The 19,028-nt window shown below is 41.4% G+C and overlaps 1 protein-coding gene across 2 annotated transcripts in view; it reads left to right on the top strand.

The window, feature by feature from the left end:
• The first annotated feature begins 319 nt into the window (after positions 1 to 319).
• cmah (cytidine monophospho-N-acetylneuraminic acid hydroxylase) overlaps positions 320 to 19,028 on the top strand; it is a 40,889-nt gene continuing 22,180 nt past the window's right edge. The window contains exons 1-4 of one of the 2 annotated variants that reach the window (XM_080051170.1): positions 320 to 426; positions 8,899 to 9,109; positions 9,192 to 9,283; positions 17,065 to 17,174. In XM_080051170.1, coding sequence (XP_079907296.1) covers positions 8,904 to 9,109; positions 9,192 to 9,283; positions 17,065 to 17,174 — 408 coding nt within the window. In that variant the 5' untranslated portion in view covers positions 320 to 426; positions 8,899 to 8,903. The remainder of the gene's footprint in view (positions 427 to 8,898; positions 9,110 to 9,191; positions 9,284 to 17,064; positions 17,175 to 19,028) is intronic. The other variant, XM_080051171.1, reaches the window with a different exon arrangement.

Here is a 19,028-nt window from a genome sequence, read left to right as displayed (position 1 = left end):
TTGTCCGGAAGAATAATAATAAATAAATAAATAAATAAAATTTAAAAACTCCAGACAATGCATGATTGCATGACGACTATTGGGATAATTTCGTTCCCCATATCAATAACACACTTCCCATCAGAATGTCAGTGCCTTAGCACAACACACAGGTCACACACAGTCCCTGTTGGGTGCTAGGAAAGAGTTTTTTTTCCCCCCTGGGGTGTTGCGTTCAGAGGAAGCGCTTGTAGGCCTACGCCTCCATCAGTAGGCTACGGACGGGCACAGTGTTCTCTGACACGCCCCGACCCTTATGTCTATTGAATAACTGTGTCCAGTCATATTCCGTGGCACCTATGCGAAGTAAAGACAGCTCCCTTGGATTTTTTATTGTTTTTGTCTCTCACTCCCTGTCTTGGAATAAAACATCTCTTTAGGGGTAGGGTAAGTCCAGATGAATTATGCTGTTTTAAACGCTCTTTCACTGCGTGAACGGACAGGTGTAAGAGGGGCGCGTTTTATGTGAAATTATAAAGGGGTGCATGTGCAGTTGTGTGCGTGGTTATAATAAGCCTATAGGCTAAAGTAATGATTAAACAAATATAATATAATATCGTATAGGCCTAATATATAGTTATAAGTGTGTTCTGTTTGATAAGTGCTCTTGGTAACACTTTACAATAAGGTACACAAAAAAGAGTAGTTACCTTTTAAAATGTAAATTTACCTTTTAAAAAGGGTAGCTACTCTTTTTTTGTGTACCTTATTGTAAAGTGTTACCGTGCTCTTCCTCTTCCTGTGACAACCCCCCCCCCCCCCCCCATGAAGTCATATCATTTCAGTTGCGTGACATTCATACTAATCCTGTAGTATTTTTTTTTTTTTGAAAAAACTTTGTTAGATAAGGAAATAAACACATTTGAGTTTAGGTGTCCCAGATTACCCAATGTCCCAGATTACCCGAATTCACCCTACATTTGAACTGCCACAAGATTATTATGCTCATTTATTTATTACGGTATTTTCATGCACCTTTCAGGCTTTGTTTCACTTTTCATATGCAAATTGTTATATTGTAACAATAGTTGAAAGCATAGCCCTAGCCTATAATGTATTTTAGGGGTTCACCGAAAGTTCGGCCGAAATGGCAAAAAGGTAAAATTACCTTTTAAAAGGTAAAATTACCTTTTAAAAGGTAAATTTACCTTTTAAAAGGTAAGTTTACCTTTTAAAAGGTAAGTTTACCTTTTAAAAAGGTTAGTTTACCTTTTAAAAAGGTAAATTTACATTTTAAAAAGGGTAACTACCTTGTGTAGGCTACCTTATTGTAAAGTGCTACCAATAATTCATCTCACATATTTGCAACCACCCCCTGCATGTTCATAGCCTACTGTTCGGGTCAATTTGACCCAGCAGTAAAACTGGAAGTAAAAGGGTGTCATTTCTTTACAACTGTGAGACATATTTCACCCAAATCACACACACACACACGCACGCACAATCACACGCACACACAAATACACACACACACTAGGCCTATAGGCTACCGTTCGTCTCTCTCTCTCTCTCTCTCTCTCTCTCGCCGTCTGTCTCTTCCCCTCAGCCAGGCTTCTACATTAAATACATTTAGGAACTAGGCTACTAGAGCCGAAAAAAACACAAAAAAACAAGCAGGCTAAATGACGCGCGCGCACACACACACACACACACACACACACACACACACACACACACACACACACACACACACACACACACACACACACACACACACACACACACACACACACACACACACACACAAAGGAGGAAAAAAGACAGGCATATGCTAGGAACTAGGAAGAGTGAGAGGGGGCTGGTGTCCGTTTAGACCAGTGGTTCTCAACCGGTGGGGCGCGGACACTCTACCGGGGGGGGCGCGAGGGGGATGGAAAAAAAATAATAAAAATCTTATATTTGGTCAAAAGCTAGTTGTCATCCGTCCCTCTGTCCAGTTGTTAGGCATCTGACTGCTAGCAAGTTATGTTGTCTTGCTAATTTTACTATTCATCTGAACTGAAATAAATATTGACTTTTTCCTTTATTATCTTCGCCAGAATGCACCAGAATGCTTAGATTACATGTTAAAAACACAAACAAATCTTCTGGGGGGGATGCCCCCAGATCCCCCTTCAGGGGTTTAGTTTTCTGACAAACATTACAATGGATACTAACATGATTTGGGCATTTGGGATTATAAATCATCTTTGAATTGGTTGTACAGCATATCACATGCTATTCATTCAGGGGTGCGATGGCCACCCCACTCTAGCTCTGTGGCCCACCTTGGCCACCCCCAGTAAAAATTTCCTGGAATCGCCACTGAGACACACACAACTCCGCGTTCAGGCTGCACAGCACATTAATCGCAGGTAGCATTTTGAGCTAAATCTGGCCACTTTCCAAATCCAAGACTCAATAGTTGAAACATTCTCTGAACTGGGTTGTCAGACAGCAGTGTTTCCCATTGATCATAGACTTTGTTTTGTGAAGCTTTTTCATAACAGGTATACCTATTGTAGAATTTATTCTGTGTATGTTCTATTTAGGCTACTATTTTCTTCTCTTCTAAGGAGATTTAAAAAAAAAAAATTTCCTCAGTGTCTCATTGATACAATCTCATAATTAGCTTTTAAAGTGCACCAGAATTTAACGTTAAAATATAAGAAATTTCCGGACCCCAACCCTAAACCCAATGTTCAACTCAAAGGTGCGCCACTGTGCCTAGCCCTTGTGATAATAACAATAATAGATTATCTATCTATCTATCTATCTATCTATCTATCTATCTATCTATCTATCTATCTATCTATCTATCTATCTATCTATCTATCTGTGTAGGGTGGTGTGTGTGTGTGTGTGTGTGTGTGGGGGGGGGGGGGTTGTCAGGGTCGGTGGGGGGGCCCAACTGCAATGACCCAGCTTTGGGGGGGCCCAGCTTGCAGAAGGTTGAGAACCCCTAGACGATCGCAACTAGCAAAAAGTGAGACACGGCGGAGAATAACATAAGACGTATTCCTACCTTCATGCTTATTTTCCCGGAGCAGCCCATAACACATCCATAGAGCCCTCTCTGCTTCTTTCTTTACTCTTTAATCCCGTGCGGGTCGTGTCCGCAAGATACAGGTGCAGCTCCGCTATCGTCTCACCTCTTTTGCACCAGGTCAAAGGGCAATATAGAAGTGCGATTAATCTGCGTTAATTCTTTTAATCGCGTTAATTTTTCTGTGATTAATTAATCGAAATTAACGCGTTAATTTGACAGCCCTAAAGAAAATATAGAGTAGAATAAAATAAACGTAACCTAAACAATATTGACATTAGATACATTCTGAATACTAGTAGGCCTAGTGTAGGGATTTATTTTGTGTACAATATAAAACAGTATGTATAAAATAGAATAGAAAGTAAAAAGTAGATCAGTTAAATTGAAATGTGCAATGCGATGAAAAATATTTACAATGTGTGCAATATGCAGATTTTCTATTAAATCCTCACATTGTGCTGTAATTCATTACATAAATAAACTTAAGAATCCGATTTTCTGAATTAATTCATGGATCATTAGAGAAATACAAAAGGAAGTGAAAAAACAAAATCCTTAAACATCAGAGGACAAACTCAGAATGGTTTTATTACAATAAATGAGTAAAATAAATAATACTGACTGTAAAGTGATTTGTTTGAAATCATTAAATAAAAGTTAAGAAAAATAAAACTTAGTAAAATACATATAAAAGCATATTGCAGGAATTAAGAAGACTAGGGACTAATACATAGGTTACAATATTAGTTAAATATGGTAAAAGTGAATAAAAATAAACATAAGCAATAATAATAGTGCTTTTTTAAGTGGTACATTACTATTTGATCTGGGACAAATACATATAATATAATATAATATAATATAATATAATATAATATAATATAATATAATATAATATAATATAATATAATATAATATAATATAATTAGGGCTGTCAAGTGATTAAAAAATGTCATCTAATTAATTACAGGCTCTGTTATTAATTAATCTAAATTAATCGCATACTTTTATGACACTTGTATGCCTGTTTATAAACAACTGTAGGCCTATAGGCTACCGTTCGTCTCTCTCTCAAATGGGAAATTGTCCATCTTTCATTTTTAATAGCAGAAGTCTCTACACTAACTTTTCACAAATTAAGGAATATCTACAAAAGTTCTCCAATCAGTTCAACATCATTGCAGTGTCAGAAACATGGATTAAAGAAGGCAAAAGCATGGACTTTGAACTAAAGGGATTTAAACTGGTTTGTGTCAAAATATAAGGTTTGAAATCATAAATACAATGTGCTCAGCAATTGATAACCTAATGGAATGTGTGACTATTGAAATTCAAATTAAAGATAAATGTTAATTTTCAGCTGTGTGTACAGAACACCCGATTCAAAAATGGAAGACTTTATAGAATACGTGGGAGAATTACTTTCAAAGGCAAATCAAAAGAAGATATTTATCTGTGGGGATACAAACATTGATTTACAGATAATAACAGATTATAGGATCGCACAAGTGAACAGTAAAGATTGCGTGCAGCCGCAGCGTTACATGAATCCACCTGACATAAATCTGTTCAGTGCCACAGACATTAAAAAGCATACAATACAAATAGGTTTATTAATCTGAATGTAGAACATGTCACGATGTGTAAGGTGGCCGCCTATATGAACGGACCGAGGGCTGAGAACAAGGCTACTGATCAGATGAATGATCGGTCAAACGTAAAATCATCAGGAAATGATAAAAACATCCCGATGGAGATTTCTATGGAGTGACTTTGCTTCAAACTGTACAGGGACGCGTGTGACAGTGACACTCTTTCTTCAGTCGGAGCTGCAGCGTAAAGGCCAGGACACACCGGCCAGATAATCGCCGTCGTAGTGTCGGTAGGGGGTCGGGACACGAATCTGTTTGGTGTGTGCCGTGACGTCGGCCGACGTAGAGGTAGTCGGGCTTGTTTTGCGCCGATTGAACATGTTCAATCGGCGGCCGACCGTCTTTCATTTGGAGCAATTTGATTGGTGGAGGGCTAGCGAATCAGTGAAGCCCGGAAGTGAGGCGGGTAGCACAAACAGCTAACAACAGCTAGCCATCGTTTTAATGTGTTTGTTCGTTTCGTTTTGCGAGTACTCACATGCATCAACCCTTGTTGACTGCTCGACACCATGCTCGACACTCTCTGCTTAAAATTGTGCTCTTATGGTCCATAAATATAAATACGTATTTCTATCTATGTTTATGCTCTAGAGAGCTGTCCCATCATTTCCGGCTTTCGTATTTTTTCGGGCCACAATACAGATTAGCGCCGCCTGCTGTTGTGGAGACATTACGTCCCGCGCGCGTACGGAAAATAAGCAGTCGTCTCGTTGTGTTTTTTGGCCGCGACGGAAAGACTGGAGCTTCCTGAAACGGCGACTCCAGTTTTTGGGTAGTCAGAACGTGTCGGACTGGTGTGTCCTGGCCTTAAAGTGAAAACAAACTCAGGGTAGGTCTAAATACCTGCCGAGCAGGTTAGACCCACGGCGTATGTTGCCGCAGTAACTGACTCTCGGTTGCGCTGAACCTGCTACCTGAAACGGAAAACCCAGAGTTTCCACTAACTCAGAGCGAACAAACTCTGGATTGTCTCAAAACCAGCTACCTGAAACAGGCCTCAGTTTGACTCTTCAGACTGTGGGAGGAAACCAGAGCAACGGAAAACCAAAACGTCAGCCCATACAGATTAGGCTGACCCGTAACACGATGCTCTCTCGCCCACAGTTTTCACAGATGGGCCCCATACATACATGTGTCACAATGAATAGATAAATACATTTACACTTTAAAAAGGAGAGCAGAGCAGAGGTCAAATTGCAAAAAATCCTGAAGGCACAACAGAAAAAAAACGGTTGGTCTAACTAGTAACAGCACTTTGAAAGACGTAGAAAAGATCAAAGCCAGTAGCAATATTCACCCAACAATATTTCAGTGCAATGAATCTAGCAACGTATGGCAATTAGCTTCAATACTGGTGGCAAATGCTTGTTTCATGAGGCACAAATAACAATTTCCTGTCATGGCTCCCACACTTGCTGTGGGGAGCACACAGAGATCATAACTTACATACCTTTTTTGTGATATTGTCATTAAAAGTAGTCCTGTCCTGAACCAATGAGCTGCAATATAAAAGATATAGGCCTATAGACCCCTTATCAGTCTACGTCACACAGCGTCACTCCCCGCTCTACTGCGCATGTCCGTTGCAGAAAGAGACAAGAGCGACACGAGCCACAATCATGTCTTGTTGTGCTGTTGGATGCACAAACCGTTTATTTTTTGTTTGAATGGTGATAAAGTAAATGCCCAAATGCACCGCTGTATAATTACATAAATGAGTTGTGAAATGTTTACAATAAGGACAGTGACCGGAGACGAGGCTATATCAATGGAAAGCAATGGAGGCTTATTTACAATGACCCACGTTATACATCTCCGTCCTCTTCCCTTGTGTTTGACTCTATGGTTTGACTAGGCAGTAGGGGTTTGCACGTGTAGCCGGTAAGTAGGCTAAATAGGCTACCATTTAGGAAAAATCAATAAACGAAAACCGAGTGGGGTCGACATGTGCTAGCCTACTGTAGGCTACTAAAGCAGATAACAACACATTATTGTGTTTGGTTATAATATTTATTCATTTAACTGCCACCATAAGTTTCACTTTCCTTTTCATCTCCGTCTCAAACAGCTGGTCTGATAAACTGGTCGGCTCGTGAGCCCAATGCCCCGAAAGCAGGAGTCAGTCTAAAAACAGATGATCACTATAGGCTAGTTATGATCACTTTTAAATCAAAAAGCAACATTATGAAATAAAGGCATCTCTGCCTCTCTCTGTCTATCTGTCTGTCGGTCTTTACTGTCACTCTCCAACAGCAGTCCGGCCACTGAAGTCGTCGGGGCCATTTCTTCTCATCATTTATCCACTCAACTGCCCGCAACGCGTATGGGCCATTAACTCGACGTCATTGAAAATGAGGGTCACCCCTCAATTGGTCTCTCGAGGATAAATAAAAGTTAAATGAAAATGAAATGAAAATTAAGACGTTTCCTGTTCAATAGTGTTAATGTTTCCGCATAACCAATGTTATCACTCGCTGATAAACTGTTTTAGTAAGCTGACAACATCGCTATTTAGCACCATGGACCTATAAAGAAACACCGCAACTGCAATAGGCCTATAACCAAACGGGTAACCATGGCAACCAGCCAAACAATTGTTCTTTCTGCAGCTATGCAGCGCGCGCATCCGCCGTGTTGATAAACAGAAAAGGGGTCTATAAAATAATATAAAATTCATTATACAGCAGTGGTTCTGAGCGAGTGATTTGATTGGACGAGGGACCTTCTATGCGTTCTGAAGGAGTGCTGATATGAGCGAACAACATCACTCTGACTGTTCACCAAACTGACAAAATCAGTCCGCTCACTGACGAGCCGGAGCTTCACTTGTGTGAACTGTGTGTCTGTGTGTGTGTGTGACTCAGGTTGACTGTGGCGAGTCTCTCCCCTTTGAGAGGGCATCGCTGCCACACAGACAGAGACAGTGTGCGGTAGTCACTCACACTCACGTTACTGAAGACAACAATAGTGTGTGTGGAGATAAACTCAGACTGCTGAATAATACGAGCGGACGCGATCCGGACGCTGCATAGCTTTAGCCTAGCCTAGCTTTCCCACCTCATTGTATAACGTTACTTCCCCCGGGCCGAAATACACTCATAAACTCTGGGAAATGAAGCGTGGGGGTTTGGAATGGGCAGCGGACCTTATCACCAACTAGATTAAGATCCGCCGTTCCTTTACTTTGGTGATTTTAACAGAACATTGGGCCGCCGTGGTTAATTTTACCAGAGTAAACAAAGCAGGACGAGCTCACTCCCGTCAAGTTGTTGACACGTTGCTTAGCAACGCGCTCCGCTCTGACTGCTGTTGTCGGACTATTTGTGTTGGAGGAAGCAAATACATTCTTAATTGATTAAAGATCACATTTTAAAGTTTGTGAATTTAAGTTGTAAAACTGCTATATAAAAGCAATATCACACTCGAGGTCGCAATGTTGTCGCTCTATATCAGCACTGCTGTGTTTCTCTTCGGCACTCGGCCTGCGGCCTCGTACCTACGACCGAATCACAGCAGCGCTGATATAGAGCGACAACATGCTCCCTCTCATGTGATATTGCTTAATTATTTAGCGTCATGGTTTCACAGAAACAGGTAGATACGCTTTACTTGGGTTAGGGCTGATGGAAGTCAGCATACAACTTTGATGCTAATAAAGGTTCGTAACAGATGTTCTGTTGACTAGTAAGGGAGGTAACTGAAAAATAGTGCTGGCATGATAACACATATGGAACCAAAATAATGATAAGTTAGTTTTTTTTTGTTTTATGGGCCACTTTATGGCCATTTAAATCTTTGCAGAAAGGCCTGTGCATGCATATGCTGCATTGTATTGGGCCACATTATTAACAGATTCTGTCGAAGAAAAATAAGAGGAGAAAAATGTATATAGAGTCATCGTACCACGCCCTTCCATAACAATGCACGAATACGGGGAAAATTGAATGTGAAACATCTCTTCTTTGTTACACAAATCAAAGTTCTGCTAAACAAAATTGTGTCTCAAAAGGATGTTTTCACATTTTTGCTCATTCAATTCAATTTAGAAGGCTTGTTGTCAAACGGGTTGGACAGGATTGCTTTTTGTTTATGATCTGGTATTTCAGAAGTACATTCATAATTCAACTGTGACATTACTGTAAAAAAAAAAAAAAAAAGTCCCCTCTCATTTGTGTTTAGGCAAAATGACTTCTCAAAAAGCAAAGGTGGTGCTATCACTGGATGGTGAAGCGGTGGCCTCGCTCAAAGAGGGGGTCAATTTAAAGAAAAACCCAAAGGAAGGTAAATGTTACATAATCTACAAGGGCAAAGACGGCTTCAAAGCATGCAAGAACCAATGCAAACACCAAGGAGGGCTTTTCATCAAGGACATTGAAGACCTGGAGGACATGTGAGATCATAATAACATAGCAGGATTTGTTGCTTTGTCACTGGAATCTTTCCATGGCTAATCGCACACTCTGTTCTTACAGGACTGTTAAATGCACTAAACACAACTGGAAGTTAAATGTGGCAACGATGAAATATGTGAATCCACCAGACAGCTTCTTGCAGGATCAGCTCGGTAAGATACCAAAAACACTCAGTTTAAGACCACTTAACAACTAATGCTGGGCTTACACTAGAGGACTTTTAAAAGACTTTGAAAAGACTGAAGACTGAAACCCTCTTACATCTAAAGACAATCAACTCACACCAGAGTGAGATTTTGAAAAGACAGGGGTTGCGTTCCGAATCGCATACTCTTTCTTTTTTCTATTCTACATACTACATCCGAAGATAAAAAGAATCTAGTTAGGATGCAGTAGGCATACTATTGGGACATACTTTACTCTCTTATTTCATCATAACATTGCGCCTTGATCTTGCCTCTTGCTTTTATATCCGTCGCATCCCCGTTTGTTTTCATATGGAGGCTTCGTCGATGTGACGTCACTTCACGTGCACACTGGATTGTGGGTCAGAATCGCCCAAATAGGATGCAGTTTTCAACACTAACAATCTTGGCCGCATGAAGTAGGACATCCGGGTACTTCTAACCATCCTAAATCTGGCCACAAGAATCGGGACATCCTAAATCTTTTTTCTACATACTATATAGTAGAAAGTATGCGATTCGGAACGCAACCAGTGTGTCTCATATTGCAAGACTACATCTAGATTCCTTTTGAGATTAATATTATTTCCGCAAACGCGATAGTGATTATTTAATTAAGAAAAGGTTAATTCAATATTCCGAGCGGGGGACTTTCTTTAGTTATTTGACCATCTTTATTTGCTGATCTCGTCCACCAATAACTTTAACTCCTAACCCTGTATTTGACGGTAAAGTGTTAAGGTTGCGCGGCTGTCAGCCTGGTTCTCCCGCCGAGGCTTCAAGGAAAAAGTGTTTGAAATAAGTGCCTGCACAGGCGGACACAGGTCGCGACTAATGCCGCTCCTCCTGCGTCGTGCTTGGTGCATGCGAGAGTGTGACAGTGTTTACGTCATTTCGCTTGAGCCAACCCCTTAAGACTAACGATAATATCAAACATGTTTGATAATGTCGGAACGTCAAGACGGGAAGAAGACTGGCTGAAATCGGGTCGGATGACCACCTTACACCAAACGACTGAGATAGAGCCGGAGTGGGACTCATTTTCAGCCCTGGAGTTTCATGCCTCAGATCGGCCCATTTTAGTTCACGACCAACATTATTAATATAATGTAATAACAACCTTAATATGTACGTCTGCAAAAGTGCACTGTTCTCTGCACCAATGTAATTATGTGTTTTTAGACTGTGTGGACTCAAATGCTCCTGTGTAGCCTAGCTATTAGGTGCCTGCCATGGTGCTAGGCTTACTATGTGCAGTAGGAGTGTGCGGAGACGTCATTATCTGTCTTTTCCTATCACATGATACCATTCTAAACATCTTGAGATCTCTGCTATACAACAGAGAAGAACAAATAAGTCAAAATTAAACACAGGATGAATGACTCTTCAGCAAACACACATTGACCCAAAAAACATTTTTCAAGGCATTACTGTCATCTTGGGACACCTTATTGGCATCTTGGGACAATTAAAACATATCAAATTGAAGTAATAAAACAGTAGCAATTCAAATAAAAAGCACTTTAATCTCAAAGGAAGGGTGCAACAGATTATCTTAATCATTGTTTAGCTATAAGGAAAATCAAAAAAAATTAACTCAACAAATATTCACTAAAACTACCATTGAGCTAGCTGGCAGTGCTAATGATAAATGTGATGCTAATTGCTTGCTAGCTATTACAAACCAATTATTTTTTTAAATAAAAGCTATTTGGAATAATCGATTTGCAAATTTTACCATCTAAATGTATGAGGACAAAGTTCCCCATTAAAATGACTTGAATCACTGTGTCCCATGATGCCAGTAATACACTGTCCCAAGATGCCAATTGGCAATTGGCATCTTGGGACAGTGACAAAATCACATTTTTAACAGAAAATAAGATTGATCTGAACATGATTTTTTAAAATTCTGATTGACCACTCTATTACCTAACATAATATATACACATTACAAACATCCATACATTTGTTAGATTTTTATGATCTTAACATAATTTACAAGAAAACGCTATGTCATTTGACTTTTCATCTAAATTCACTGCATGCTGTTGAATATGGCTAGACCATGCCACCAAAAGTGATGTCATGACCACATAACCAATATTTTTTCATTCCAAACTTTCTCATGATTGGCTCAGTGTAGAATTTTAGAAATAAAATATTAGATCGTGCATTCAAGATCTGGCATAAAAAAGGCTTAAAATGCATCAGTGATTTTTTTATTATTGATCTATTTGCTAGTTTTTCCCAATTGACAAAACATTTTGGTATCGAAAAGACACATTTTTTCCGATTTCTGCAAATCAGGCATTTTACGCAGAAGTTAATTCCCCAATTCCCTTATAAACCGCCAGCCAATCATGTTGATTTGTTTCTTTCTGTGAACCCCACATTAAAAGGCTCAATTTCTGTGTTTTTCAACCTTATTTCGAAGTTGCATAGCCCCTCATTAGCAGCTATAAGAACCCTGTGGGAGCAGGACCTAGGTTCTGCCTTCACAGATCACATGTGGGATTCAGTCCTGGATCGGATACACTCTACCTCCATGTGCGCCCGACATGCTCTTGTGCAATTTAAAGTAGTACATCGTATCCACATATCTAAAACTAAATTAGCTCGTATGTTCCCCGATGTAGACCCGACCTGTAATAGCTGTAAGAGCGCACCGGCATCACTCTTTCACATGTACAGGTTGTGTCCCACCTTGACTAGAGTTCTGGACATCAGTTTTTCAAACGATTTCTGAAGTACTTCAGCATCAAATTAAGCCAAACCCTTTCACTGCAATTTTTGGCATTGCACCAAATTCGGGCTTACCCAAAGTGAAGCTGAGAGTACTGGCCTTCACCTCACTACTTGCTCGCAGGACTATCCTTCTCAAGTGGAAAGATCCTGCTCCTCCTTCCCACTCACATTGGATTAGAGACATTATGTCATGTATGAATCTGGAAAAAATTCGTTGCACTACCCAGGGATCTGAGACTAAATTTCATAAAATATGGCGCCCCTTCCTAGACTATTTTAAGAAACCGACCACATTAATTGAAGAGTAGCTACCCCCCGCCCCTTTTTATTTGATTCAATTTTATTTCTTTGTGTGTTTTTTTTTTTTTTTTTTTTTCATATTGATTGATTGTTTGTTTTTGTTTCTTGCGGTGTGTGTTTTGTGTTGTTGGGTGTGAGGGTGGGATGTGGGTGGGGTATGTTCGGGAGAAAAAGGGGAAAAAATGTGTACTCTATGTGCTACAATTTTGTTATTATTAACATTTAATAAAAAAACCTTTGAAAGAGAGAAATAAAATATTATTCATTAAAAGAAAAACAAGATTAAGCTTAACTGTCCCAAGATGCCCATTGTCCCAAGATGCCAGTATTCACCCTATCTGTTCAACAAACACAATTATCTGTATCTGTATTAGGATATGAAACCGGAAGTGGGCTGGGCTTATGTCTGAATATTTTTTCACCAACAATTATTGTCCCTTCAGAGCCTCAAATTGATTTAATATTGGCATATTATTAATAATGAGATATTTGAGATATTGAGCAAATCTCTTACTTATAAACAGATTGTATGAACTAAACAGGCCAAGTCTTTGCAGATCAAATATTTAAAGATCGATTTTATTAAATGAATTACACGGCCCGTTGCCATTAAGGCCAGGACACACCAGTCCGACTCGTTCCGACTACCCAAAAAATGGAGTCGCCGTTTCAGGAAGCTCCAGTCTTCCCGTCGCGGCCAAAAAACACACCGAGACGACTGCTTATTTTCCGTACGCTCTGCGCTTGCGCGGGACGTAATGTCTCCACAACAGCAGGCGGCGCTAATCTGTATTGTGGCCCGAAAAATTACGAAAGCCGGAAATGATGGGACAGCTCTCTAGAGCATAAACATAGATAGAAATACGTATTTATATTTATGGACCATAAGAGCACAATTTTTAGCAGAGAGTGTCGAGCATGGTGTCGAGCAGTCAACAAGGGTTGATGCATGTGAGTACTTTCAAAACAAAACGAACAAACACATTAAAACGATGGCTAGCTGTTGTTAGCTGTTTGTGCTACCCGCCTCACTTCCGGGCTTCACTGATTCGCTAGCCCTCCACCAATCAAATTGCTCCAAATGAAAGACAGTCGGCCGCCGATTGAACAATCGGCTCAAAACAAGCCCGACGACGTCTACGTCGGCCGACGTCACGGCACACACCAAACAGATTCGTGTCCCGACCCCCTACCGACACTACGACGGCGATTATCTGGCCGGTGTGTCCTGGCCTTTAGAGAGACGCGGTTCACGTTCAGAGATTTGAAATAAATTAAAGTCGGGAGGGACTGAAGGTGAGTCGGGGTCAGAAACTTCCAGCGGAATGGAGAAAGACCGCGGCTCACGGGGCCATGCATAAATGCAGCCGGTCTTTCTCTTCTAAGCCACGGCAGCGGAGATGAACAGCTGATAGGTGCGACTCAAGTTAAGGCAGAACGCGCTGCGTCAATTTAGTGCATGATAGGCAAAATAAATAAATAGGCTAGTTGTTTCCCGAATAATTCGGGAAGTAAAAATATTCGGATCGATCTCATTATCCGTGCTCATCCGAATAAATGTTCGGATTCGGGCTCATCCCAGTGCAGCCGATGCTCCAGTCGCCATTGTCCCGAGCATAGGCCTACATTGAAAATAAATGACTGGGGCTGGCACTAATTTATGAAGCCTTTGGTATGAGCGCAGAATTACAAGTTATCTTCTTTCACCGCGTAGTCCGACATGGAAGACATGCTGCTAGTGAGAGACACGCAGCAGGGCTAGGAGGCCCTAGTTCCTGTTTCTGCTTCAAAATAAAAGTCATCTCACGTTACGCCAGTTAGATGCTTTTAATGTGAAACTGACGCTGTAGGAAATGGTCAGTTTCCATTAGCAGTAACTTAACTGCGGACTAATAATATGATTTTTAATGCAACAATAGGTATAATGATATTTTAACCCAGTGCCATGACTGGGCCGGCCCTCGCAGCCCAAAAATCAGAGCGGCCCACCGGGAATGCTCCCGGTTCTCCCGATTAGCCACTCCGGGCCTGGACTGAGATCACGTGCGCGCGCCACAACTCCAGCACGACTTCTGCAATTTCAGTCCGACATTGGAAGATTGTCTGCGACTGTCAAATCGCGTGAAAAGTCGTGTAGTGTAAGCCCAGCATTAGGAAGACAACTTAAAGGGGCACTCCACATGTCCGTTGACAGTAACGTGGGTTTGGAGACAGTGAATTTAAACCAGAAATCCTGCAATGCAAACTTGTGACACTTGGAACTTGACCCAAGCAGGGGACTTCTCCATTCAGGATATCTCGGCTGCTTCCATTTTAAGCATTCTTTTTTAAATATTTCTTGTGAAGTGCAATACCAAACTTGTGGAGTGCCCCTTCAAACGAATGGTTCGATAGAAGCTCTTGGCTAGAAAGCAAATGAGCTTCTTTCCCAAAATGTCGAAGTATTTCTGTAAAATGATACTGATACTTTCTTAGGACGTACTAATAGTACTCTCACCTCTTTGATCAGTCCATACTCCACCCATTTGGAAAATTCAAATTGTTCTCTATCTTGTATATAATGTATTAATTTTGCATCCTCTAAGAGTTTGTGGAAAGCTTCCCTCGGATGTCTTGTCTTTTAAACTACCTCTTTATGCACCTGTGTAGTGTCTCGACTTCTCAAAGTCTTGGTCTTGTCTCGGTCTCGGACTGAGAGGACTCGAGAGATAGTGTGTCAAGACTATGCATAAAATAAAAATAATGATTGGGTGGTGGGCTAAGTGACATTGGCCCTCATTTATCAAACTTGCGTGGAAACTGGTGCAGATTCTGGCGCAAATACCTCCCTACGCCAGGTATCGCGTGGGATTTATCAAACAGTCGTATCTCGCCAATCTCAGCGTACGCCAGGCCATTATTGATAAATGCGGCGGCTGAAAACGATCGTATCACGCCCCTATATTTTCTTCTTCTCTGAAGTAGAAATTGACAGAATAACAGCGAAAGTAGAAAAAAAAAGAGTTTAATTTCGGAGCATTACAAGCGGCATCAAAGAACGACAGAAGGCAGCAGTTAGGAAGGAAATAACCGCTGCGGTCAACAGCGTTGGTGTTGACAACAAACGATCTCCAGCTGAGGATTTTGCATTTTAGGTTTACATCAGTAGGCTACTATCGCTCAAATGCTATAAAACAGCATATACAATTATATGTCGCCATTTCTTTACATAGATGAAGAAAAAGTGGTCTGACTCAAATCGCCACTAAAAAAAGCGTGTTGCTGTTCTGAAATGCAACCAACTGAGGGTGCGGGCATAATGGTAGAGGAGAAACAGACGCACCAACTGTCCGGTAATGGTCCCCATAAAATAAATACAGGTCTGCAGAGATTTGAATGATTAGAATGTATTGGCCCTTTTAGATAGCACTACTCAAAAGGTTTGTAAAAACTAAAAGTAACACATTTTGCGTTTTACTGTATGACAGCACTAGTGGTCAGCCCGGCCGTCAGGTGCACAAGCCGACCTGGCAACGATCAGCTGTGAGAGCGCCCACTGTCCTGCTCCACCAGCAGATCGGAAAAACGTGCCGGTTAACGGTGGAAATAAATCGCTCGCTTAAGCCATCAATGACACATTAAAAGAGGAACTAACATCTAAAAAGTGCGTCAAATAAATAAAATGTTAAGCTGAATGTTGTGCCGTGTATTTTTTATCTTAAAGAGCAGTGTAGGCCTACTACATATTTAATACTGTGGCTAACATTTTGAATGAATGCCGCCCCCGTGCCTCAGTGTCCCCCCAGCTGCTCCAGACGGAGACAACTGCCCTTACGCAGTCCCATGCAGCGCTCCTAAGTGGCCGGTGTGCGAACTATTGAATCAGCTCTCCTACTCAGTTGCACACTATAAGCTGCACATTTTTAAGTGATTAATATCTTTATTTCGGTCTGAGCAAACACTGCATTTGTATTATCTTCTAATAATTGTCCAACAAAGTAATCGGCTACTCGGCACAGCCTGCACTGCGAGTCTATGCTGTTTACAAACTTGTGTACACGAGCTGAGAGCTGGCGTGGGATTTGAGCGTATCCTACGCTCACGTCCATATTGATAAATGCCGAGGTTTGCGTGGAAATGTGCGTACACCCACATTTCTGGTCTACGCAAGGTTGATAAATGAGGGCCAATGTGTAAGGCACACAACAGCACACAAGGCTTTTTCCGCTTGACTGAATCGCATGCAGACGTCTTTCTGGCTTTGTAAGTAACTTTTCTTTACCATCAAATCAAGTAACCCATTTTGCACTCTTCAAAAACTTCATGTTTTTCATGTTTCATCCTTAATCCACCACATAACTATTTAACTGAATTACAATGTAGTCCTTCATGTGGTACTTTAAAACAGGACCAGGCTAAATGTAAAGGTTACGTCTACTACATGGTCATTTATGTCCCTCATCTTATTAGTAAGACACGTATTGTGTCCCACATCTATGTTAGTTGTCTCAAATAACAAAGAAGCCAGAATAACAACAAGAATCTTTGCAAACACGAGAAAGATGGTGGCATCGGTTCACAACAGTTTAAATGATACCATTGGTCAGCAAATTTGAATGGGTTATCATTCTGATTTGACCTAACGAGAAACCTTTCTCTCACCGTTGCTTGGTTTTCTTATTTCAACTTCCCTCTAAGAACGTATTTTATGTCACACACAGAAGTAGAAGTTTTGGAGGATGGGGGGCTTCAGCTGGTGGAGTTGAGCCCCATCGACCCCTGGCTGGCTGACCCTCGAGAGCCTCAAGAGCTCCAGGAAGGAGAAGCTAAAGTATGTATCCTGCTGTTTCAATATACAGTCTATACTTTTTGCAGCAAACTGAAGATTAAAAGCATGTAATTCTTTCATTAAAAATAAAGAGCTTGGAAGTTGTATGTCTTGACGAGGAGTTATATTGCCGAAAGGTTGAAGTTCAGTGGTGGTAGGCAATGCTTTTAAGAAGGTAAAACTCCTAAAAAGCTACAACATGGTGCAAGGTCACTGCCACCTTTGACCTCTGAGATCTATTCAGTTCATCTTTCAGTCAGAGTCGACGTTTGTGCAAACTTTGAAGAAAATATCTAAAATTATTGCGTTCACAATAAGCAAGGTCACAGTGCCCTTGACCTACAAAATGTAAAGAGTTCATCCGTGAATAAGAGTGGACATTTCTGGGGGCGCCTTTAGCTCAGTTGGTAGGGCGTCCCCCTCCCGGGCCGGGCCCAGCAGCAGACCCGGGTTCGATTCCCACCCGCGATCGTTCTCTGCATGTCACTCCCCTCTCTGCCCCATTTCACCTCTGTCTCTCTGCACTATCAATAAAAAAAGCATAAAAATGCCCAAAAGAATATCTTTAAAAAAAAAAAAAAAAGAGTGGACATTTCTGTAAAGTTTGAAGAGAATCCCTCAAAGCGTTCATGAGATACTGGGCTTAAAAGAATGTCCCGGACATACAGACGTCAATGTATAGGACAATGCAAAAACATGTGTGTCTCTGACCTTCGGCTATCGCCAGCACAGAGGCATAAAAAAGTACAAATTAACACTTAATACAGTACACATTTCGAAAATGCATGAAACTTTAAAGATCTCCTATTATACTACTTTTCTGGTCTTAATTTCTCATTAATGACTCCTATACAGCAACCTGACATGAATCACAGCACAAAAAACCATGTATATTTTCGGGAAACTTTTCCTCTCATCTGGGCGCGCTCAGCATTCTCTGTCCACACTTCGCTTCGTCCTTCTCCGCCCCCTCACAAATCCCACTCCGTTGTGATTGGTTCCTTCCTTCCGGAACACTTTCAGCGGTGCGGGCAGATTTGAGCAGGCAGGTGGGGGCATGGCCGGAGCGTGCCTGGGCACGTTACAGCATTACCATTAGTGGTGGGCCGTTATCGGCGTTAACGTGCTGCGTTAACGCTAGACTCTTATCGGCGATAAAAAAAATATCGCCGTTAATCTCTTATTCCACCTCCTGTTCGGCTCAGGGGAGATAATAATAGCCGGGGGCCGTTGTTGACACTTGAGGAGCCTTTATTCTCTCACACACCCGCCGCTCTCTCTCTCCATCACTTGCCCACGACACAATCGGGTATTGGAACGCAGGGTGGGTGTGTGTGGCCACCGGTCGCCACGTGACTATAAGTTTCCAAGTTTTAAACACTTCTATCTCTTCAACGTCACCGTACCCGAATCCTAAATATCCCCTTAGCAGACGCTATATTTCATCGGGGGGAAAACTTTGTTTAGCGCCACAGTTCGGCCGTAATGCTGCTGCACACACACACACAGACACAGACACAGGCGCACACACACACGCTGCATGTCAGAGAGGGGCGCTACCAAAAAGACGAGAGGAGCGGTTGGAGCAGTTGGAGCGTTTAGAGACACATGCGTGCACATTTATTTACATACAATCGCAATCGCAGTCATTTGTGCAGTTATGTAAAATGTTTCACTAAGGAAAATTACAGAAAAAGTAACGCACAGTGACTTTGATGAGTAACTTTAATCTGATTACTGGTTTGGAGATAGTAACACGTTAGATTACTCGTTACTGAAAAAAGAGGTCCGATGCCGGTGTTGTGCCGAATTCCCACTCCCCGCCGAAATCCCACTCCCCTCTAGGAGGCTTAAACG

Source organism: Ammodytes marinus, assembly GCF_949987685.1.
Source record: "Ammodytes marinus genome assembly, chromosome: 22".
NCBI lineage: Eukaryota > Metazoa > Chordata > Actinopteri > Uranoscopiformes > Ammodytidae > Ammodytes > Ammodytes marinus.
Note: the sequence above shows the minus strand (reverse complement) of the source record. Positions and strands in the feature narration are given on the sequence as shown.